This window comes from Barbus barbus (genome assembly GCF_936440315.1).
Source record: "Barbus barbus genome assembly, chromosome: 17".
Taxonomy (NCBI): domain Eukaryota; kingdom Metazoa; phylum Chordata; class Actinopteri; order Cypriniformes; family Cyprinidae; genus Barbus; species Barbus barbus.
Genome location: NC_136745.1, coordinates 27,648,730 through 27,673,949, shown reverse-complemented (window position 1 = coordinate 27,673,949; position 25,220 = coordinate 27,648,730). Strand labels below are relative to the sequence as shown.

Below are 25,220 nucleotides of genomic sequence, written 5' to 3'. Positions count from 1 at the left end.
AGATGTTAAAGGTTCTTTATGGAACCATTTAGACAAAAAGGTTCTTCTATGGCATCGTGAAGCACCTTTATTTTTAAGAGTGTATTTGCAATCTGTAAAACATCGACTTGCACACAGGCTACTAATGATGGTCATTTTTTCCAAGCAAATCAAGTAACCTCTCTATACCTAGTAGTGGGTTTTTTCGCTGACTCTTTCAGCAGGTTACATTGTTATGTCAGTAGGTGGCGACAAGTGGGTGTCTTAATGAGTAATTCATTGAAATCATTCATCCAACTAATTTGTTCAAACACACTGATTCATTCAAGAACGAAACACACGAGTGAGTCATTGAATCATTTCTCAAACACTGAAACAAACACTGATTGATTCAGGAAGGAAACACCACCAGAACCATTTTCGTTGGTGGACGAAATACAGACAATTTTACATAAAACATTGTGAGTTACTGAATATTAACGGGTTGTTTATTCAACTATATAAATGCAATATCACACTCACAATATTGCAGTTTTGTCAAATATCAGCATAGCTGCAGTCTATATATTGCATTACATGTAGCCTGAGTGCACTTCAGACATTTTATAGACCAGTATTATTTATGCATATATAAAATAAAATAACACAAAATAAGGGAAATTGCTTTTATTCTAACCAGCTAGCCATTTTGCAAAATTAGGACAGGGGAGACCACATTACAGAGAAAATAAAGGGTGAGTAGATCTTTTGTGTATTCTAGAATGAGGATGTTTTCCTGTATTTAATTAAAAAAGTTGCAAAAACAACATTTACCAGAGGGTGATAAACATGCTTGACATTTACTAAATGTTTTTTAGGCATTTATGCAATGTTTACACCATTACAAATAACCAGTAACCACTGTTTCAAAATTAAAAAAAATATAATAATTGAAAATAATTTTTTAATATGAGGAATCTCAGGATAAAACATGAGGGCAAAAACATGTCTGGTTGAGTAAAACTGTTCAAAATGAAAAATATAGGCCTATTAATTATTGATAGTTTCTGACATTTGCAGCCTAAAAGACAAATCTGAAATGAAGATGAGCAATATTTTTTGGTTGAGTTGCATGTCCATGATGTCTATGGCTAGTCGTACACTAAGAGCAGTTACTTTTATTCTGTGACATTTCTGCTGAGTTTGCCAAACCACTTTGCACTTCAATTATTACTTAATTAAAAGAGCAAAAATGGCAAAATTATCACGTAGAAGTATAAAACCATGCACACAATCTGGAGCCTGGAAGTCTGCCAGCACAAAATCTTTAAACTATATGCCGATTGACATAATTTTGCTTAATTGTCATAACATAAAATATAAAAGCACCGATTATGCAACTGTTACAGCAATCCGAATGGTTTCAACCCACACTGTAGATACGTCTGGACAGTAAATAAGGAACTGATACACTTCCCGCACAAGAGAAGTCGTGGGAGGTTGTGGGAGGGAAACAGGAAGACAGGGCATGAAGGGTAATTAGGTTAAACTCAGAGCAGCTCTGCTTGGTTTACAAAGCCATTCTCTCAGAAAATCACCATTTACGATGAGATTCAATTTGTGGCATGGGGCCTGGCTACAATACAATACAGATCCATCCCAACACACAGGAGCAGGGAAGCAATCTGTTCATTCTCAGCATGTATATTAATGCATCGTGCCTGGAATCATTTTGACGGGGATCTGCATTTATTAGCACAACGAACCACAGATCTAGTGCAGGGCACTGTACCCTGCATGTGTCCTGAGCTGCGGGTTCAGTGCTATATTACACAAACACTGTCAAATGCATGCAATGTTTCATGTGAAACCTGTCTATGTTTCTATAAGAGAGTCAGCATTTATCAAAACCCCATCTTGCCAGCAGTTAATTATGACTTAAAAAATGGTGCTGTCGCACCATTTTGGTAAGTTTTCATAGTGGAATTTGTGACTAAACAATGTATTAAGGCTTTTAAGTTTAAACCGTAAAAGCAATTCATGAAACTGCAGAAATGTTAAAAATAAAATACATAAAATAAAAAATTGCACTACCGTATACAGTGGAAAAACAACTTTTCAATGCATGTAATTTTATTGTAAAATACTTTTATTTTTGAAGTTTTCCTATTTTAATTTTATTTATAGTAATTTTGTTATGTGTTTTTGTCCATTTTTATTAGCTACTGTTTTTAATATGTTCAGTTTTAGGTAAATTCCTGTTTTTTTATGGTTTTAGTTTTAGATAACTATAATGACACTGTCAAATAGATAATAACATAATATCTCTTAATGAAACCTAAATAAAAGTGGTCAAATATAAACAGTAGGCATTCCATAATCGAAACATTGTCACAGTATTTGTCACTATAGGATCATAAATATCTGATTATTTCTAATCGGACAGAAATGTTTCTCTATAGGCTTTGCCAACATGCCAACAAAACAGGAAAGCAAATCATCAAGCTATTTGTTAGAAATACTAAATGTTGTATGTAACATGATAAAAGTTAATGTTTACTTAATGAAGAATAAGCAAAATAAACATTGAGAAAGAGGGTCTTATTGGTGTGAATAGAGACCATGTTCATAAACTTCAATTTCTGCTCTTGATGCACCTGAGCAGGATCTTTCTGTGCGTCTCATAAAAGTATATCAGATGTGTGGCGTTGTTACCAGAGCAAAGCTTTCTCATAGGAAACATCAACCGAAAGCAGTGCAGGAAAAGCGAAGTACAGAACTGGCTGTAGGGAATCCAGCACATGAGCTCTTCTTTACTTACTCTGACTCGTCCGGCTCGCTCGGCCACAAAGAAAGCTTTGCTTTTGACTTTAGAGAGATTGCCGCCAAGTGAAGCAAAAGCCACTGAGGTTTTGACAGGCATCTTGTTCTTGAAGAGTACTTCTGAGGTTTCCCTTAACTCTAGTCCTGCTTAGGCAATTTGTCTGCAAGTCTTTAAATATGCACAGTGTCATCCACATAAACTGCCAAATATACACTGTAAAATGTGTTTATTGATTTTTGACCAGTGTTATTTTAGTAATATTGTCAATTAGTTTTTAATTTTACTTATATTGTTTTAGTATTTCTTTGTTGTACTTTTACAATTTTATTATTTTTTTTTTTATGTCTGTAGATTTATTATTTTTATTTCAGTTTTAGTTATTAGTATAAGTTAAACCCAATGTAAATGAGAAATGTTGCCAACTAGCTAAAATAAAAAAAGATATGTTCTTTAAGTTATATATTTCATTTGATTGTATAAGTTTATTTTATTTCAAGTGACAAAGTTTTTTTTAATGGTTTTAGTTTTAAATTATAATAATTAGTTAGTAACAATAGTTATTTAAGTATATAATAAAATCAGAAAATTAAGGTAAATCATTTTATTGTGTGCCATTTCAAGTCAAACTGTAATTTTATCTGTAATTAATTATAAAAAAGCATGATAATATTATTTAATTTCATAATGTTAGCTGTAAAATCCGCTTTAGCAAGACAAAAGTCATTTTTGTACAAAAATGTGTTAAAAATGAAATTTCTATGCAGAATGCTAAACACAGCACATCATTTGAGATGCGGTGCAAATGTTCATAAAAAAGACGTATTTATATTAACACAAATATTATAAAATTTTTGTTTTCCTTAAAAAAAGCAGTTTATCACAACTTGTTTTATTTTAGTCTTTTAACAGCCTGCATATTTTACAATTTATTCCTATTAGTTTAACAAAGCAAAGCAGTTTTTTTTTTTTAAAGTACAGCCCCTGGTTGGGAATTGCTGGCACAGAAGAAAAATCTGATACTTTACAGCAATGTATCACAAGTCAGCACTGACCCACTTAAGCCAGCATATGAATATGAATATTATACCCTCTGCTGCGTGAGAGCAGTTGAGGACACTTGATTCCAGGAAGGGGGTCTGCAGCTACTTCCACTGCCCTCCTGCTATGTAATTGTCAGAGCATATCATTGCGTGCTGGGTCGGGCTCACACAAGAGGTCACGGGAACCCCCCTCTCCAAAGGGGGCCAATTAACTCTTGTCACATTACAGTTGGCATGTCATCTACACATTACTATATTGCTGCTGACTGATTCACACTTTGCATTGTGTTCAAACAGGGGCTGTGCATAACAAACAGATGGGCCTGACTGTGAAAAATGAACAGTTGCACTGAACGCACACAGTTTTGTGTGTGCAATCTTGAGAAAACGGCAGAATAAATCTGTATACATATTGTTAAACACTGGACCACCTGTAAAAGAGATGAGGATTTATGCGTAATCCAATATGCCTGTTATCGCTTTACATGTCAGACAGATGGTATTTTCCTGTCTAAGTGGGATGTTCTTGGCCTGAATAAGCGTCATTGGGGACTGAGAAAAGTTTGTAAAATTCTTCTGCGTTTTTCAAACTCATTTAATTATTATATTATTCTATAGCCACAAGCTCTAATACTTCCGGATCACACATCCATATTGGTTTTGCACTAAAAAAATACATATCTGCTGACCCCGTAGGTTGTCTGATTCAGCTAACTCAGACCTCTTTCTTGAGTCTGAAGTGTTTTCGGTGTTTGTATGTGTCTGTGCGCAGAGGCAGTAAAAATCTGGAGAAGAGAGATAAGCTTTCAGCTGAAATACTTGCTGCAAGCATTTTATCCAAAACACATTATCTTCAGACCATTTAGCCAGATTAAAGGTCTTTTAAATTATAATAAACCCCTCTAACATCTTTCCACAGCTTGACTCGGTAGCATATACATCTGGCTCACGAAATCTGACCAGGTGCAGTCAAAGCATTATTCTTTTAGGCATTCGATATCAAATAAGTCTATTTCTGTCGAGGTGCGACAATATGAAGTGGTGAATCGAATGAAGTAAGAATCTTTCAAATTTCATAAAACAGTTATTATCGTGGATGAAAAACAATTGCAATAATCACCTGCGGTAACCTGTCACTCTGCACCTATTGGCCATTTTACACAGCAGCTGTTTTATTTCACAGCATTTCAATGGCAACAACAGAAGCATAGCCTGCAAAAAGGAATATAATCATAAAGCCTCACAATGCAATTTGATGGAGATTTGGACACAGCTATACATAATTCAGCACTTGATTTCTCCCCTGCAGCTAGACCTCTCTTGACGACTCTCAGCACCAAACACACAGCGGAGGCTTCAAAACCACCACTCCACACCTGTCACCAACAACACCTCACTGAGACGCTCCTTCCAACCATGACAGATGTGTCCATATGACTGACTTAAAGAGTCATGAATCATAACGTCATGCCTGTATCAATTTCTTCCGGTTATTTTAAATGGCTAATGGTAGGCAGACCGATTGTCCAGCTCTATTCGATGATGCTATAGTGACACAAAAAATACACTAAGTTAAAAAATCTAACAAGTGAAAGCTAAATCTTATGGGAATGAGAGTCCAAACAGCTGATAAAAACATCACAATAATCCACAAGTAATCTACACCACTCCAGTCCATCAATTAGTGCAGTGAAGTGGAAAACTGCATGTTTTTAGTAAGAAACAAATTCATCATTAAGGCATTTTAGCTTTAAATTTCTGGCCATGTTCCAGAATAATATTTCCTCTATAAAGTCAATCTCCTGTTGTCATCTCACATCAAAATAACCTACATATTTGTTTAGAACATTTTTTGGACTGTATTCACTTGTAAATGGTGTTTGATATGTGCATATTTCTCACCTGTTTGCAACTTTTTCACTGGAGAAGACAATATTATGGTTAGAGGACTCATACATTAGCCAGAAGCAATGGTTTGAAGGTTAAAAAAAGTCTTAATAATGGATTTGTTTCTTTCAATCATACAGCTTTTCACTTCACAAGATGTTATTTGATGGACTGGAGTGGTGTGGATTACTTGTGGTGTTTTTATCAGCTGTTTGGACTCTCATTCTGACGGCACCCATTCACTGCAGAGGATCCACTCGTGAGCAAGTGATGCAATGCTATGATTTCTCCAAATCTGATGAAGAAACAAACTCACCAACATCTTGAATGTCATGCATGTGAGCAAATTTTAATTTCTGGGAGAACTACTCCTTTAAATATTCAACACAATAATCACACATACACATGACATGAATATGCACTTAAGACACTTATAGTATAAGCAATCAAGAAAAATGGTGCATATACTGTAGTTTTCTTTTGCGAAGTTGCATGATAGTAAACATCAAGCAGCATACGCAATCTAAATCAAGATTTTACACATTTTTTGAAGCAGAAAAAAAGTGATCTTATCTGCTCCAATACTATACATCCATTCTCTCTTTCACTCCTTTTAACTCTCCTTTCACTCTCAGTCTCTCAGAGACAGCACATGAATAATGGTCAAGGGTTAGGCCTAATTCCCATTCTTGCCTGGGGTGGAAAGTAAGAAGCAGTAATGTGTATTTTCTGCGTCCAATCAGGGGGAATTCTTTTGAAAATGCGAGTTACTGTCTCATGCGTATAAGAATAACAGCGCTGCATGCAAAAGCCATTTCAACAGCTCAAAGCATAATTAATGTAACACTGAAGTATCAGGTTTTCAGACTTTAACCTCATGAGAACTGATTATAAACTAAATTTCATATTGATGACATTCTTAAAACATCCTACATTAAAATATTACATTACTTAAGTTTAGGGTGTAAGCAATCCCAGATAAGAACATGAATAAATGAACAAAAGTGTACATGATTAACTGCCGCCAGCATTAATAATATTTTTATTTCAGTGTATTTTAGTGTTTTAGTTCATTTCACAAAACAATTGCTAGTAAATTTCACAAATAATTACAAAAAGGCAAATAACATTGAATTAAACATGAAATTAAGCAGTAGAAAGACTGAAATAGTATTTTCTTACAAAATATACTCAAGATATCTTTCATTTATAAACTTTAGAAGATATTACAGTGTATTTTACTGCACAAATTAACCTCCACAATTACTACTATATCAGTTAACATTCACAGTAATGAAAAATGCATGCCTAATTTATGTTAATATCTGTCTCCTTGTTTAAGTAGCACATTAAAGAATTGGAAGATAAAATTAAGAGGTTAATTTCTAGTGTTATTTTGACATTTGCACAGAGTCCATTTCAACAGAATATGATTACAGAATTATTTGGTACTAATATATAGCCCACTGTATATACTGTCTGTTTGCTCATGCTACTTAATCAAAATATTAGATATTTCCTTGTTATTCTGTTTCATTTAGAACTGTACAGTTAGACGTTTTAAGAATTAACATTTGAGGAATTACATAAGCCAATACAATGTACAGTAAGAGCATATGGGATGAGCTGTCCTGTATACCAGGCAACGCTACATACTGTACTGGAGCTCAAGGCAACTGTAGGATCAGATACTGGTTTCTCACACAGAAGACCTCTGAAGCTCAACCCCACTATCAGAAAAGCTCAACAGGAGGATCACGCACCCCATTCAGCTGTTTTCGGCCTTGCAATCATGCCGTCCATCAGCTGACAGATTCATCAATTGCTGCACCTGCGCATACTGTCGTCTCTCTCTCTCTCTCTCTCTCTCTCTCTCTCTTTCCCTCATCATGCACGTCGCGCGCGCTTCTGTCTCTACGGCTAACCTGAAAACGCACAAGGCATCTCAAAGCACCTGGCAGCTGCAGGCAGCTCACATTTCCCTTTTCTCGCAAACATGGAGCTGAAACTGGCAGATCACGCCTTACCCTGCGTGCCCAACCCTCTCCATCCCCGAGTTTGCACCGTGGCAGCGTTCAGCAGCATGCAGCATTCAACGACAACAGCGCGCCGACTCTGAGCAAACGGATGGAGAAAAGACAGCATGCGAGGAGCGAACATTTACAAACCTCCGCGATGTAAGAGAGCGAGGTGGTGGCTCTGTGGTCCTGACTGCTTTGAATTCAGCGTCTGATGTGTGCTGCTCCGTATCGAATCGCCCCCTCCCTCCTTCCCTCCTCTCTTGTCAGATTCTCTCCGCGCCCGCCCCTCTTCCACACTCTGCCATCAAGAACCGCCGCTATGCGTTATGAGGAGGTTTGAAAGCCCCCAAAGGAAGTCCAAAATGTGCGGACTGTTGTTTTTAAATACTTTCAAATGTTTCCGTAAACACCAAAGTTCCATTTAGAAGTGAGTCAGAGCGCGTCGCCAAACAGACGCCAGAGAACCGGAGGAGGTAGTCATAGCAACAGCTTCCGCACTTCTGGACGCGGTAAGTCTCCGGAACACAAGTAGGCTACTGTCATTATGTTTTAATTGTACATGCTGACATCACAAGTATATATTCACTTCAATGGTGTGAGACTACTGGATGCTTACAACTGATTTCCTTTTGAACTGACACCAACTGAACTGCAGGGGTAAAACTATTTAAAATATAGCGAAACTCGATCATGATGCACAATGTTTCCATCTAGCATGTAGGCTATTTTGAGGTGCAGCTCGTCATATCAATGGAGTGTTTTCAACTTTTTATTATTAGCAGTGCACTGGTTACCTCACCTGAATGTGTTTGTGTTTGTGTTGCAGTGGTGGATGTTTCAACATGGAAAGCAGTTATCTTCTGAAAGGAAATATGAATTATGATAGACAGGGCTTAGACTAAACCAGGATTAGGCCATAGTTCAATTAGGACATTTAAGTAATTTTTATAAACATGCCTTAGAAAAAAGCATAACTGGTGTGCATCTTAAGACAAAACAAAGGCACTGATATATTTTAAGATCAGTCAAGTTTCTTTCAGTTGAAACAGCTCAGATTTACATTTTAGTCTAGGACTAGGTTTAAGCCTTGTCTGTGAAACCAGGGGTTAATGTCATAAAACTAGGGAGTTAAGCCAGTAGTACTGGCAGTGAGTCATTTACGTTGGAATCGCTCCGATTGATTTAAACTCAAAATCGATTCACTAGCAAAAACAGATCAAAAGAGCCATTCATTTTCGAATTTTGACAACGCTTGTAAAGATTATAAAAAGCACGTAGCCAAAACTCTGAATCAGTTAAAGCATCGTGTCGCAAAATTATTCACTGTTTCGAAGTGCTCTACTCAGGTTGAGTATCGGGAATCATTTGATTCAGATCGGGACTTCAAATCGCTTATCGGGAATGATTTGATTCAGATCGGGACTTCAAATCGCTTATCGGGAATCATTTGATTCAGATCGGGACTTCAAAGCGCTTATCGGGAATTATTTGATTCAGATCGGGACTTCAAAGCGCTTATCGGGAATGATTTGATTCAGATCGGGACTTCAAAGCGCTTATCGGGAATGATTTGATTCAGATCGGGACTTCAAAGCGCTTATCGGGAATGATTTGATTCAGATCGGGACTTCAAATCGCTTATCGGGAATGATTTGATTCAGATCGGGACTTCAAATCGCTTATCGGGAATGATTTGATTCAGATCGGGACTTCAAATCGCTTATCGGGAATCATTTGATTCAGATCGGGACTTCAAATCGCTTATCGGGAATGATTTGATTCAGATCGGGACTTCAAAGCGCTTATCGGGAATGATTTGATTTAGTTTGGAACTTCGGAGCGTGTTTGTGAATCATTTGATTCAGATCGGGACTTCAAATCGCTTATCGGGAATGATTTGATTCAGATCGGGACTTCAAATCGCTTATCGGGAATCATTTGATTCAGATCGGGACTTCAAATCGCTTATCGGGAATGATTTGATTCAGATCGGGACTTCAAAGCACTTATCAGGAATCATTTGATTTAGTTTGGAACTTCGGAGCGTGTTTGTGAATCTTTTGATTTGTATGTTGGAACTTTGGATCGAGCGGGTTTGCAAATAATTTCGCAAATTGAATGATTCATGATACGCATCCCGAAGTCCTGGGCTGCATCTGAAAACTGAAAAATGCTGCCTTCGGAGGACACAAGGTAGGAAGGCATCAAGGCATGTTTGAATCCAAACTTAGCTTCACTTCCTGTCACATGAGATACCTTCATCTGATCGATTTTTGAAGGCAGCATAGATGTATCCTTCGCTGTCATATCCCACAATCCTGTGCGTTCCATTCCGTGACGGTTGAGCTAAAAAATAAAGATGCCATCTGAAAGCTGCATTTAGTGGTTAGTTTGTGTGTAAATGTATATTTCTGATTAACTTTTTGCACTTTTGATGTTATTTCTAGCGAGAAATTAGTATTATAGTAATTAAATCACCAAAAATCGTTCTATTTTGTTGTAGATCATTAAACCGTTATGCTGCCTCAGAAGCCTGTCCGAAATCAATTTCGTGAGGTGCCTTCGTGCAAAAACGCTGGCTGCAAAGTCATCGCCTCATAAGGCAGCGAGGCAGCAAGTCAGCTGCCTAAGTTTTCGGATGCAGCCCCGATCTGAAATAATGGTTCGCGAATCATTATTCAGATCGGGACTTCGAAGCATGGATTGAATCATTTGATTTAGAACTTCGGTGCGGATTCACAAATCTTTTGATTCAGACTGGAACTTCGGAGAACGAATCATTTGATTTAGGCTAGATCGGAACTTCGGAGTGGATTTGTGAATCATTGGATTCAGATCGGAACAGTGCAGATCACGAATCATTTGATTCAGATCGGGACTTCGGAGCGGGTTTACAAATCATTTGATTCAGATCGGGACTTCGGAGCATAGATCGCCAATCATTTGATTCAGATTGGGACTTAAAGCTGTTGTAAAAACGAAAGAAAGAAAGCAAGCAAGAAAGCAAGAAGGTGTCAATCATGGTGTCAATCACTGCAATTTCGAGAGCGAGTTCTGTTCCGTACACACACGAAACGATCATTGAGGATTCACTCTCATATTTTAATGCTGTTGTCACTCCTGAAACCTTACAGTGTTGACGTGGTGATAGTTCCTCTGGGTAACACTTTGCTGTTGTTTTATTAACTTGTCTTTAGGCACATGCCCACTCTCACTGTACAGCAACACACAAACAAAAGTGCTGAAAGTGTGTTGAACACAAACGATATGCAATCACAAATGATAATGTTCAGTGACACTATCTATCAGCAACGTGGCATTATGTGCATTCAGCTATTTTAGACTTTACATTGCAGTGTTTTCCGTTCTGAAGGTCGGCAGGATCTTGCTGTAAGTGCTGTGTACAGTGATTACTGATCGCTCATTACCTCCTGTACATAGAGCTGAACAAATATTACTGACAGGTGCTCAGGCTACACTGAACAGCATAATCAGTCCAAACAAAGCACAACAGAGAGCTGCACCATTAATGACATCACGTCTGCAACAAGAGAACAATGAAGTTTAGGAAGCTGTAATGGGAGCCACAATGAAATCATCATCCTAATAAGTCACACAGTGAGCCGTGAGGGAGCCTTTAGAGATAAAATCCATACTGAAGGATGCTCTATTATGTGACCAAAACAGATTCATTTCAAGGTCAAACTACAGGACATGACCTTTCTGGAAATGTGTCAGAGTTCATGAGGGAGACGGGAGAAGAAAAATAAACTGCTGTTATAGAAAAAAAGAATCAATCATGGGTAAAAACAGGTATACATTTTAAAGTTAATATTAAGGGTATGGAGGAATAATTACAGTTTTATTTATTAATCAAATTTAAAAAACAATTTTTTTATTTCTTAGTATAGTTAATTTTATACAGCTTACTGTGTATAACAAAACAAAAGGCTAGTAAAGTATGTTAACATAAAGATATGACAAAGATGTTTGGTACTCGTGATCTTTAGGGTGTCTAGTATTAATATATGCATTTGCATATATTTAGTTTTGTTGAGTCTGGTCATAGAATGAGTAAACATGTTGATGGTCACAATAGTGACCGGTGGGATAACAGTGAACGTAGGTGTAAAATATAAATCCAATTGCAGTTGCTAGTGAAAATGACAATAAAATGTTGCAATGACAAAATATTGTACTATATTAAAAATTCAAATGTTACAAAAAATGTACAATAACATGTTATATTTTACCAATTAAGGTAACAATTTTGAAATGCGGTGATGGTTTAATTTTTTTTTATCTCAGTGTTCCAAGTTTTTTTTATGCATAATAGTAACCCTAGAATGTGATCAAACAGTTTAAAATAGCTGGGCTAAGATTTATACAAAATGTTATGACTGCAGAAATGTGTTATTTCAGTACACACATTATCCCACCGGTCACAATTGTGACCGAACATAAAACACAATTTTTCACACACTTTTCCAAAAAAATAGAAAATTGATTATTTCAGAAGGTTACTAATGACACATCATTTGGATATTTTCATATCTGGGAAAATTTTGGGATTAAACGGGTTAATGTCATGTGTCCATTCGGCTGCCAACAACATCAACACCAGTTTGTCCAGAGCTCCAGGTTAACAGCTTGTGGCTCAGTGGACAAATGTTCAGAGACCTGTCTAAAAGCTGTTTTCATCCAGACAAATAAATATATATGAGGATGAAAGGATGTGAGTTTAGTATGTATGATAATCTTTTTCATTCTGCATTTTATTTGCATAGTTCAGATACTTAAATGTGTTATAAACTATACTACATGATCATAATAATGCCTAAATACATCAATTTTTATTGGTTGGCAGTTGCTAAGGATTTGCTTGTTGCTAGTTGCTGGGGTGTTGCAATAATTAGTTTAATTAAATATTTAAATATTTATAAGAAAACAAAATATATATAATAGTTAAAAGTAGTTTTATGCAATAATTAGTTTAATTAAATATTTAAATAATAATAAAAAATGATAAATTATGTAATTAAAAGTTTATGTAATTAAAAAAAAAAAAAATATATATATATATATATATATATATATTTATGAATTGCAATGTGTGCAAAATTTACATGAATTTTCTAGTAATTTGTGATTACATGAGTTTGTTATTATTTTTCTCACAAATGGCAGTTTGATATAACATCTTATTAGAATTTGACATAACTAGAAATAAAAAAAAAAATGCATTTCTTATAAAATTGTTGTGTGTTATTATTGTCACTACTACTAGTACAACAATAAAGACAAATGCAAATGAGGGTAGCAGTTAAATATGTTGTGCTACAGGATTTTTAAATTGTTATCAAACAACAACAAACGTGCAATAAAGCATAATTCATGATGCACATGAACAGGTATCTCACCACCAGTCAAACCTGTCAAAAACATGCAACATATTGCTTTAGATCTTCATTAGCACATCAGATTTCACATCAGATTTAGTGACATGTGAAGTAGTCAATATTCATTCACACAAATAAATTAACAAGATAAACAACAAAATAATCAAATGCCCACTGCCTATGGATCCCCCACATCTGACTCATCATTTAATCCAAAGATATGAATATTTCAAAGATAGGGCCACAGTCTGTCTAGAGCTGTTGTTAATTGCCATTTTTCTCATTATTCTATCTGTGGGTTTCACTTTCGATACATTAAATGTTACTTTCTCTTTTAGTGTGCACACAGCTAAATCCAAACAATGAACAGATGAACATGGATAGATTGATGGATCCCTTTTTAATACAGTGACCAAATATACAAAACAGTATATAATAGCATATAATTACTGAGGCACCACTAAAAGGGTTTTTGGCATCATCCTTGTTGCTTGATTGGCTTGTGCTGTTTTGCTTGTGGCTTGTAGAGTGAAGCAGCATTAGTTTTCAGTGGAGGCTGCTCAGCTGCACCGAGGTATAGACACAATCACACTGGTGCTTTAGATGCTGCCCGTGTCCTCAGCTGTTTTCACTTAAACCTCATCTATCACTCCACTGGCTGTATATGAAAGCAGGAGACCTTTTGCTGCATCTGCGAGAAATCTGGCACTGCGTTCGAAAGGTCAGGTCACGTTTAAAGCAAGTTGTTTAAATATGACTGTGGCCGTTCTGGGTAGCAACAGAATGCATGTAAACTGGATTACGTAATCACATTCTAAAAATTAGAGTATATTACATTTTAAAATGCACATAATTAGATTACAGTTACTTTTTATGGATTACATATAATTCACACAATGACAGTAAATTATTTATCTTCTCCCTAATTATTATTTTTTCTCCTTTAATTATCCTGTCTACTTATGAAAATGCGTCTAAATTGCCTAGTATGCCAGATAAAAACAAAAACTCTTGGTATTGATATGCAAAAATGGACTTTGGCTTACATATGATACGGATGTGTTTGGCCTGCATATAATACGCAGTTTTCGCGTGCATATGATACGCATATACCCCACAACCCTAATCCTACGCATCGTGTATCATATACACGCCAAAGTCCATAGATGTGTCATTTCATGTAAATAAATTTGCAAATCATACTTGGGAGAAACAAAAGCACCTCTCTAGCAATAGACCATGTATGAAACAAACAATTATCCAAGTTACTGAACGCTGGTGTACAGATGTGAAATTCTATCTTGTTCAGTTAATGCAGCAGCTCCCATATGTTTTTGTCAGCCAAACCCCTTAAAATAAAATATGTACTTGAAATATCTGAGGAAGTTAATATTTCAAATAATGGTTTTTTTTTTAGCTTTAAATCAATTCAAAACTGCAGTTCTACTGTAGTTCTCACATTAAACCCAGTTTGGGAAACACTGGTGTAATTTAATGTTTAATGCATTTTATATGTTGACATCAAAAATGTAACATGTTATTTTTCTCTTTGCTTGTTTGTATCAATATGGTACGCTTGATGGTAAGTTTAAAACGTGTTTTATAAAAAGTCATGTAAAAGTAATCTAAAAAGTAGCCAGAATATATTTTCTAAAATGAGTAAACTAGATTGTCTCTAAAGTTTTCATCATGTAATCAGTGACAGACTACAAATTGTTAGTAATCTCATGCAGTTATATGAGTATTTTTCCTGATTTAAAGATACAGCGCCATCTAGTGTATCAGAAGCAACATCAAAATCTTTTTTTTTTTTTTTATATATATATATGCAGGGGTCAGAAAAATAATATGAACACCCATTATTATAAGGGTTAATATCATTTGTGGAAATAAAAAAAAAATGAAAAAAACAACAACAAAACAAACAAATGCAAATATAAATTTCATATGTGTGTGCATATATTCTATATATACATATATTATACATTCGTATATATATATTCTCTAGGTTCAGGTTGTATATCAGTGTAGTATGAGTTATGTTCAGCAGTGTTTAGTAAAAGCAATGGGTGAAATGTTAGACATCCAAAAATGACAAATCATAGGAGGCCATTTAGTAAGGGTGTCTGTAGCTTTAACAGTCCAATTATTTGGTGTTTTAAGAACAGCACTCTATGTATACTGTATATGTCTTTACTGTATACACAAACATAGACAAATTAATAAACGAAGTGGGCGAAAACCAAAAGTGAATGATAGGGACCGTTGAACACTAAAGAACAACAAACAACAGAACTAGAGCAGCAAACTTCACCTTAACGACCCTGTCTCCACAAAACCAACATCTCTGAAAAAATTGATAAAACTTTAATCACAGATCTCAATGATAAAATACGAAAAATATGGTGTCATGATCATAAAACCTGGACAGTTTTGAAGAACATTCAAATGGAGACTATTTCAAAGTTGTATGAATCTATTCTGAGAAGGCTGGAGGCTGTATTAACAACAAATGGTGGCAAAACACCTTCATAATGAAATACTGCCTATTTCCCAGGTGTTATTTGTCCAACCTATGTACTTTTTACATCTCTTTTCTTGAGCTGATATTCCAATTTCCATACTAAGCAGATAATAAGGATATGAAAAGGATCTGAAATATTAAGGACGTGAACTGTTTTCAAAACGTCTATCTTGAGAGATACTTCTACAAAAATAAAAGCTCATTAAAATTAATCAAGTAAAACACATCAGTATTAGTTTGAAATAGACACTTCACTTCAGTATATCATTTGATTTATTCACATATTTGAAAAATATTTCATTAGCAGATAATCATTTTAAAGGCACATTGCACTGACAGCCTACTGAACTTATTTAAATGTGGATAAAAACTCATTCAAGCACAGGCTAATGGTTTGTTAGGCAATAATGCATAAACGTGACAAATGCTGAATACATGTGTGTGTGCAAAACAGAAATTAGCGTATCATTCTCATGCAGGTGATGCATAATCATATATTAAAATACTGTATCGGAGTAAAATATTTTCAAAATAAGTACCTATTTTCTTAATATAAGAAAAACCTAAAAGCTTCACTGATACCCTTCATTGTATCAACAATGAACTCACATGTAAGTCTCTACATGCCATTAAAATCATGAACCCTCTAAAACTGTTTCCGGGAGCAGAATGAGTCTGTGTTAGAAACTGCGGAAAAACTGGAGGGAAAGCTCGTAACCAAGAAACATGGTTGCACACATTGGAAATCCTCTGATAGCATTGACAGTCGCTCCACGAAAGAAAACCTGTATTAGACATTGATAGTAAAGCAGGGAAAAAAGAACAAAAGCATCAGTATTTCATTCATAGTTCACAAAACTCTGAATCAGCATATTATAGTTGTTTTTAACTTCTACCAGGCCTTTATAAACTATATATATTCACCACATCTTTTAACCTTTTTTAACCATTTTGAACCACATTTCTGACCAAACATGTTTGAGCATGCACTTGTTTGAACTTGCTACTTCAGTAAGTGTTTAGCAGCTGTGCATGTCCTGCAGCTGCTGCATTACAACTTTGTTTGAAACCTTCCAGTTTTGAAACTGCATCCATCAGCAACTTACATGTATTCCCTCTGTCTTATAACTTTGCATGATGCAGTGCAGAATGCCCTTGTATTTCCTGTGCTGCATGGCATCCGCCTGCAACCGGCTTTTCACCACGTCTGCTGGTGTGGCGGTGACCCACGAGATGGATCCTGTGAAACAACAGCATAGCCAGAAGTGAAATCTCATGTGAAGTATTCTGTCCTTAAAACACCTGACTCCTAGTAGGGTCATATTTAGGTTAAACCAGGCCTTTCCCGTCACACACCAACAGGAGGGAAATTTTTAATGGGAAATTTCAAAACAATGCAGCCTCCCACTATCCTTAACCAAACGTACACTTGTTCATCAGTGCATGACTGCTGAGAACTGGTTTGGTGTCATACAGAGGGTCTGACATAGTTTTCAAACAATTCAACACGTGTGCAAACAGACTGAAAAACACTACAAGTGCATCTGGTGTTTCTTTTGGTAAGCATCACATTCAGGCTGGAAAAGAATAGCTCTGTTAAACCTAGTGAACTGAATTTTATTCAAGGTTTATTGTATTATACTGCTTTCTCAGATAAGATATGACCACATTTTATGACAGTATTAAATGTATCTTTTGTGAAGCCAATCCTATAACACCTTATGACAAGCATAAAAAAATTAAGGAATAGTTCACCCAAAAATGAAAATGGGCTGAAAATACTCAGCGTCAGACCATGCACGAGCAGATTAGCATTCCATCACTTGCTCACCAATGGATGCTCTGCAGTGAATGGGTGCCATCTAAATGAGAGTCCAAACAGCTGATAAAAACATCACAATTATCCACACCAATCCAGTCCATCAATTAGAAGCAATCAGAGGCAACAGTTTAAAGTTACAATGTCTTAACGATGGATTTGTTTCTTACAGACACACAGCTGTTCACTTCAAGATGTTAATTGATGGACTGGAGTGGTGTGGATTATTGTGATGTTTTTATCAGCTGCTTGGACTCTCATTCTGACGGCACCCATTCACTGCAGAGGATCTGTTGGTAAACAATGCTACATTTCTCCAAAAATGACGAAGAAACAAACTTATCTACATCTTGGATTGCCTGAGAGTGAGTACATTTTCACCAAATTTTTATTTTTTGCTGAAATTTTCCTTTAAGGTGGCAGACCAAGTGTTGATTATACATATGATCCATTAAATACCAAATGCAATCTATTTCAAATTGACTACTGTTGGACTCATGTTGTTAGCTTAGCAACAGGCTAACATAAAACACTAATGAAAACAATTACAAGTTAAGCCTGTGCATTTGAAAGTGTATTAAATCAGTCACTTATTAGGTTCAAGTTTTGGAATAGGGCCCATGTCTCATTTACCTGCTAAACCTCCTGCTAGCCATATGCAGCAGGGATGGGGTGTGGCATTGCCATCAGGATTCAGCCAGTTACAGAATAATGTGTACGGTATGAAGTACAGGGTGTAACCAGGTACATCCCGCAATATCATGGCTCCCGCGCCTCTGTAGAGCCCTTGAATGCCTTCGTTCTGCAGGACGGTACTAATGCAGTGCAGTGGCCCTCTGTACAATGACTGGGACTGAATTCCCATCGACCGCAGAGGGACACTCCCATTCCCAGCAAGGTTAAAGTTCTCTGGAAACGAACAAAACAGTAAATGAGAAACACTCTGTGTAAAAGACATTATTTCCCTGGAAGTGTTTGTCTTTGAGAAGCTTTCAGTAACCATTCTTCTTCTAACATGAATACGTGCTGTCTGACTCCATGCATAGCTACATGGTGCTAAAATGTATTTATAGCCATGACTTACCTGCAAGAACAGGTTGGGTTTGCATCTGCAGTCTAATTTTGACAAGGTCAACGGGGGCGCCCATCCCCACTGAAACCAGACCAGTCAGCATGCTCGCTACAGTCAAGTCAAGCATGCTGCATGGGTGTCTGCCGTCACCATAACGATATCTGCTAATGAGGCGCTGCGTGTTGCTGAAGAAGCCGAACACCATAGAGTTATAGAGGGTGATGCTGGCCAATGGAAAGGACAGGCCTTTGAAAAAGCCTGTAACCTGAGACAACACAAAAGAGAGATCGATTGTGTGCTTTTGCTTCCAAGGAAAGGAAATACCAGTTTACACCAAAAAATTGGGTCATTCCTGATATGCAGTCTTGGGAATATAGTCCCAAACCCTGTGATGTGGATATAGCCTGCTCATTGAGTCTGGGAATAAGGGGGCTGGCTCACTTATACAAATTTTGTCCCATGCCCTTTTTATTGGTGGCTTTCATCAATTGTTTATATCTTGATATAACCTAATCTTGGTATGTGTTGCTATCTAGAATTAAACTGCTGGTCTCATCTGGCCAGAGGAGAATGGCACACTATTTCCCTTTTTTAATACTGTAACGCTGCTTTGACACAACCTGTATTGTAAAAAGCGCTATATAAATAACGGTGACTTGACTTGACTATTATATAATCATATTATATACAATTCCTAAAAATGAAACCACATTATTATTTTCTATGAAACAATATGGGTATGCTTTTTGATCATTTTCCTTCTTTTGGAGTGGAAGTTGCCATTTTTGTTATTTCCCAGAGTTCTGAATGAGTTTTTTAGATGATAATTTTTTACATGAAAAACTGGTAATTATTCCAGATGTTTACTTACAGTATTTTTCATTTTGTCCAGCTAAAATTCTTTTGGAATATTTGTTGTTTTATGGTTGTAAAAAGTAGCTTTGGTCACACTTTAGTTTGGGGACCAATTCTCGCTATTAACTACTATTTTGCCTCAGTGAACTCCTAATTTGCTGCTTATTAATAATTAGTATAGTAGATGTTAAGTATGATAAAGGGATCTAAAATATGGTCATGCAGAAAAAGGCAACATGTGCTTTATAAGTACTAATAAACAGCCAATATACTAGTAATATTTATGCTAATAAGCAACTAGTTTATAGTGAGAACTGGTCCCTAAACTAGAGTGTTACCATTGCTTTTTTGTCTTTAATAGTGTTTCCATCTTATTGGTCTTGTGAAATATTAATTTTATATATCAAAAGATATCCTTATTGATATCATCCTTCAGTAAGTGACATCATCTTTGGTAGAAATTTGTATGATATTAACAACATTTCAAATGATGAAAAATACTCCAAATGACTAACCAAAAACTAAGTGTCAATCTCTGGGCAAAGGAAGTCAAGGCCAAGCGATGGCACCTATTGTATCCGTTGGTGTTCTTTTTCTTCTTCTTCTTCCGCTAGTGAGTCTATGACAGCCCATAGAACCGCTAGTGGGAAAGTTATGAAATTTGGCACACATATAGAGGACAGTCTCAAGATTAACTACAGCAAATTTGGAGTCTCTAACTCAAACTCTCTAGCGCCAACACTTGTCCAAAGTTTCCCTCATGTTTATGCTAATAACTTTTGAACAGTAAGGCACAGAAGGAAAATATTTTTTTCCTCTGAATCCTTGGCTCATGCCGAGTCGAACGAACATGTTTTTGTTGTTGCTATTTTTAATAGTTCGAAAAACCTACTTTTTAGGTTTGTCTGATTTTCGCCAAAATTGGCTCAGATCATCTTCAGACCATGCTGGCAAAAAGTTATGGAATTCAAGTTGATTCGTCAAACCGTTCTTGAATAATGAGCAAATGAATTCGACGAAAAGCACGCAAAAATAGATGTGAGGCTATATCTCTGCAATGGTTTGGTGTATTAAGACCAAACTTGGTGTGTTTTATAACAAGCATGACCTGAGGTTACCTGCAGTGTTTCGGCGCTGTGCCACCAAGTGATCTGGAGATATGAAAAATGGCTATTTTTGTTTATAACTTCTGAATGGTTTGGCCAAAAATCTGAAAACTGGTCTCTTTAGAGTCGGTGGAGCATGCCGAGTCAAACCATATCATAATTTTCCCATGCAAGCCATTTTGGGTGTCGGTCATTTTTAATTTTGTCATAAAATGCAATATTTTATGCATTGACGTATTGTTACGAAACTAGGTATGCATCTTCAACACCATGCCCTAATGGTACTCAAAACGTTTGGGGCCAGCGCCACCTTGTGGCCAAAAGTTATATTGAAATTTTAAAAAATGCTAATAACTTTTGCTTATGCTGGACTGATGTTGATAGATTCCTTAGATCCTGCCGAGAACAACAATACCAATTTTGTCATAATTGGCTGAACTTCCTATCCGCCATTTTGATTCATGTTGAAAATCTACTTTTTCGAACTCCTCCTAGACCGCTGGTCCGATTTTTACCAAATTTGACTCGGATCATCCTGAAACCAAGCTGGCAAAAAGTTATGGTTTTGTGAAAATATACAAAACGGTTTTCGTTTAGCGCATCATGGAATTTGCTGGAAAGATGCCAAACTGCATCTGAGGCTGTATCTCTGTAAAGCGTTGACATATTTACACCAAACTTTGTATGTGCCATTGTCACCTCACACTGACCAGGCCACATCATTTTGGTAACAGTGCCACATATTGGTCAAGAGTAATAAACCATTCATTAAAAGTGAAGTGACATACGGCCAAGTATGGTGACTCATACTCGGAATTCGTGCTCTGCATTTAACCCATCCAAAGTGCACACACACAGCAGTGTACACACACACACACACCGTGAACACAGCTATTTATGTAGCTATTTATGCTGCGGCGCCCAGGGAGCAGTTGGAGGTTCGGTGTCTTGCTCAAGGGCACCTCAGTCGTGGTATTGAGGGTGGAGAGAGTGCTGTACATTCACTCTGCCCACTTACAATCCCTGCCGGCCCGAGACTCGAACCCGCAACCTTTGGATTACGAGTCCGCTGCTACAAATTTTAAGGCATGGTGCCAAAATTACTCTGAGGCTGTATCTCTGCAAAGCTTTAACACAGTGGCCAAGTTCACACAGCAGCAGAATACGGTTGTCAGTCCTGTATTTGAGTTGGTTAATACGGTTATGTTCACACACAGTTCAGTTATTTATGGGCGTGACAACCGCATTCTGTGACCGAACTCACACCTGAAAATTTTCAGGACTCACAACCATATTCTCGGAACACACGCACTGTGTGAACGGAACAGGACTGGACAACTAGTTGTCTATCACGTCATACAGCGCGAGAGAGAGCCGCTCTGCTGCACAAACGCTCATCTACCGTGTGTTATGTGTTTTCAGTAACTTTCAGTGACGGAGAAATTAGCTGCGTGTCAATTGAAAGTATTAGATCCAGTCAGTTTTCCGTCGGAGCCGGTCCCGTCAGTTATGTGTTCTGCGCGCGATTCAAATGCTCCGCTCTCCACCCAAATTTAAAAGCTGCTGTCAGTTAATGAAGATTTGACGAAGAACTCACGGCTCGATTGGACTCTTGTCATGTCAGAAAGTGATAAGACTTTCACTTTCAATATAACGATTAACAGGCGCGTTTTTTAAGCTAGAACACGTGTTTGCAGCGTTGAACAATGTTGAATTCTGGAACGCAATGGCCATTCAGAAGTGCAGTGCTGAAATATGCGTGCTCACGAATCCTCTCATTATAACTCACGAATTGTAGACATTATGAAAGATTCATTATGCATATATTCATTGTGTTATAACAGAGCTTTGTGAGATTGTGATGAACTTTTTAGAGATTAGAGCTATTTGCTGGCATTCTGCTATGCCAAACCAGCAGCCTATGCTTGCTTTAGTTAAAAATAACTGTTCTGTGAATGCTGATGCTTTAATAACAAATATTTATTGGGAGCGTTTATGCTGGGATTTCATGTAAATTTCATGGATGTAGCCACAGAAAAAACATAACTTGTAATGTAACTAATTACTTCTGAAATAAAGTAATCAGAACAGTAACGTGATTACTTTTAAAAGTAACTTTTAAGAGTAACTTGCCCAACACTGCACAGAACACACCAAAATGATTTGATTGCAGCGCCACCTGTTGGTCAAAAGTGATACGCCATTTAATCGTATTACTAGAGGTTGTATTTATGATTTTTCAGCCATTTCAATTACAGTCATCCTAAAATTGCTTTTATTACTCGTTGCATTTGGTCTGATGCTCCATGCCATGCTTAGCTCCTCATTTTGCCTCTGTAGTGCTTGGCCCCGTAATTGCTGCTTGCAGCTATATTTTTCATTTGGATCCACCCCTCTAATACCTGCATTTTCACTGTGTAAGTAAGTTTTCATATACTTTTCATGACGAATACAAGGCTCCGTGGCCATTTGAAGTGGTTGTGACACAATAATTGAGAAAAAAAAAATACTTGCCAGTACATTTTTAATTCATTTATAAAGATAGTCAGTGTAATAAAAGCCTTACATTTTCCTTTTTGTAGATTGTTACAACACAGTGGAAAGTATTCTTGTATCCTTTGCCAGCTTGTAAACGAGTCTGTAAAAAAAAGCACAAAGGAATTTATTTTCATTATTCCCTCGACTGACACTTCATTCCTAACCAATACACAGTGGGAACTTAGAAAGTAAAACTAACTACCTTTAGAATGGAAATATAATTACATAACATGAACTACAGCATTTTACAGTATATGCATAAATACGTAATATAGGATTTGTACAAAATGAATCCCAAAACAAGGATCTGTCTTACCTTGACTGTGTCAAGCGGATGTCCCACAATCACACTGGATGCTCCTGTAACAAAAGCAGTTGTATATGTTCAATATGTTGCAACTGAAGACAAACACGGTCATGATAGATTCTGCCTGTTGCATAGCATTGTAGGAGGCTCTTCTTGCAGAACACAGTGTCCATTTTATGAATAAGTTGCATTGTTATGAACATTTCATGGTGGGTGCACAGGCACATTAGGGCTTTACAAACTAAATGTTTCCTTTCAATGGAGAACACCAGGTTTCCACCAATTTTTTATGTCAACCAGCCAGTCCCCCAGTGCCAAAACGCGTAAACTCAGCGTTGTTTGCACATAAAATACTTTGGACACAAAGCATTTCAACGATTTTACTGACCTGGTTTTGACCAACACGTGACATATATTTCGTTTAAATAGAAACGGATGTATATTCTCTTGAAACTTGCAAAAATACTTTACTCTTTCAGGAGAACTAACAAAGCTGAGGGGTTTTTACATATAGAAGCGACGATAACTATAAACTTCCTTCAAGTCGCGTAAATATAGGCTTCAGATAAATCACACGATATTGCGAACATGTGCGTTTTTGGGGTTTGTTTGTAATGTTAACACATATGAAACTTTTTACAAGGTATGCAAAACAAATAAAACTCACCTCCAATCCATCCTGCTAAAAAATCATCCAAATGAAAGATTGTCATTGTGCAACTAAATGAATTTACACCGGAGAGTCCCACATAAGCGTCGGCATTGATGGGGTTTCAGTTGTTCACGCTAAAAACCCGTAAGCTTCATTTAACAGTTGGTCAGATCAATAAAACAGAGGTAGTAAGTCAGCCTCATCCACATATTTACATCGCTGAAGGGGGAGTATACGGGGGCGTTGCCGAGAAACGAAAATAGATTTGTCCTCCAACAAATATTCAGAATGAGCTGATTATAACAATATACTGCATGCATATTTCACACTATTGTGTAATATGACTGGTAAAATGTAGGGTTATTTATCATGTGACTCTTAACGTGGCTGCTGAGCTTCTCTGTATATTGAGGAATGCCTGGAATGTGCTTGTGTCCATGACAGAAAACCAATAAAACCAATATATATTTTTACGAAAATTCTCTTGTAAATAATATTTAAATTATTGCTAAATGATATGTTGACTGCCCATTATTCATCGCCCAAGTCCTTGACATGATGTTGGGATGTAAACAAACCCTCTGGTAATAATATGAATTCATGTGGAAAAGTTACTAGCTGTTGCATTGGAGTAATGCAAAATAACTGATGTTTTGCAAACTTTTGTACATGAACTATAAGCATAAGAGTTATGAGGACTGCCAACGAGCACAAAAAAAATAAAAATTAACCCACTATAAAACTGAAAATGTAATTGCTGCCTTAAATCAACATGGTGCCAAAGGTACAACCTGCAGTGAGTTTGCTCTTTTTCAACCCACTTTCAGTTTAATTTCTGATTTTGATTGAAACCCTTAAGCTGATAGAATCAAGTAGTCAATAAATGACAAAAATGAAGCAATCATAATGAAAACACGTTCCCTTCATTGTGAAAAATACTGTTGATTCGCATGCCCTCAAAAACATTTTGGCATGGTTATGAGACTCGGGCAGCCAATGAACCCTATGACATACAGTATGGGCCTACTGCGAATTCTATATACACCGAAAAAAATGGTAACATCTAAATGAACTAATTTTATGCAAGTGACAAATTTGATTTTATACCACTGAATCAGCCTATACATACCTATCACTCTCAACTGTTTTCCCCTAAAGGATGCAAATAAGTACCTTAAAGGTGCACCTTAGTACCTGAAATGTAAATATTAGTACCTA

The 25,220-nt window shown here is 36.6% G+C and overlaps 2 protein-coding genes across 2 annotated transcripts in view; both read right to left on the bottom strand.

The window, feature by feature from the left end:
- LOC306883387 (complexin-2-like) overlaps positions 1-7,965 on the bottom strand; it is a 29,739-nt gene extending 21,774 nt beyond the window's left edge. Inside the window, exon 1 of the mRNA XM_079438593.1 lies at positions 7,878-7,965. The gene's annotated coding sequence lies outside the window, so the exon portion shown is untranslated. The remainder of the gene's footprint in view (positions 1-7,877) is intronic.
- A 7,947-nt stretch (positions 7,966-15,912) lies between these two features.
- On the bottom strand, positions 15,913-24,198 carry slc25a48 (solute carrier family 25 member 48). The gene is made up of 7 exons (XM_079438354.1): positions 24,018-24,198; positions 23,360-23,403; positions 23,072-23,143; positions 18,557-18,809; positions 18,106-18,381; positions 16,760-16,893; positions 15,913-16,438 (listed from the first exon to the last, which is right to left on the bottom strand). The coding sequence occupies exons 1-7, from the start codon at positions 24,061-24,063 to the stop codon at positions 16,334-16,336; spliced, it is 930 nt and encodes a 309-aa protein (XP_079294480.1). The 5' UTR covers positions 24,064-24,198; the 3' UTR covers positions 15,913-16,333.
- Between the last annotated feature and the right edge of the window lie 1,022 nt (positions 24,199-25,220).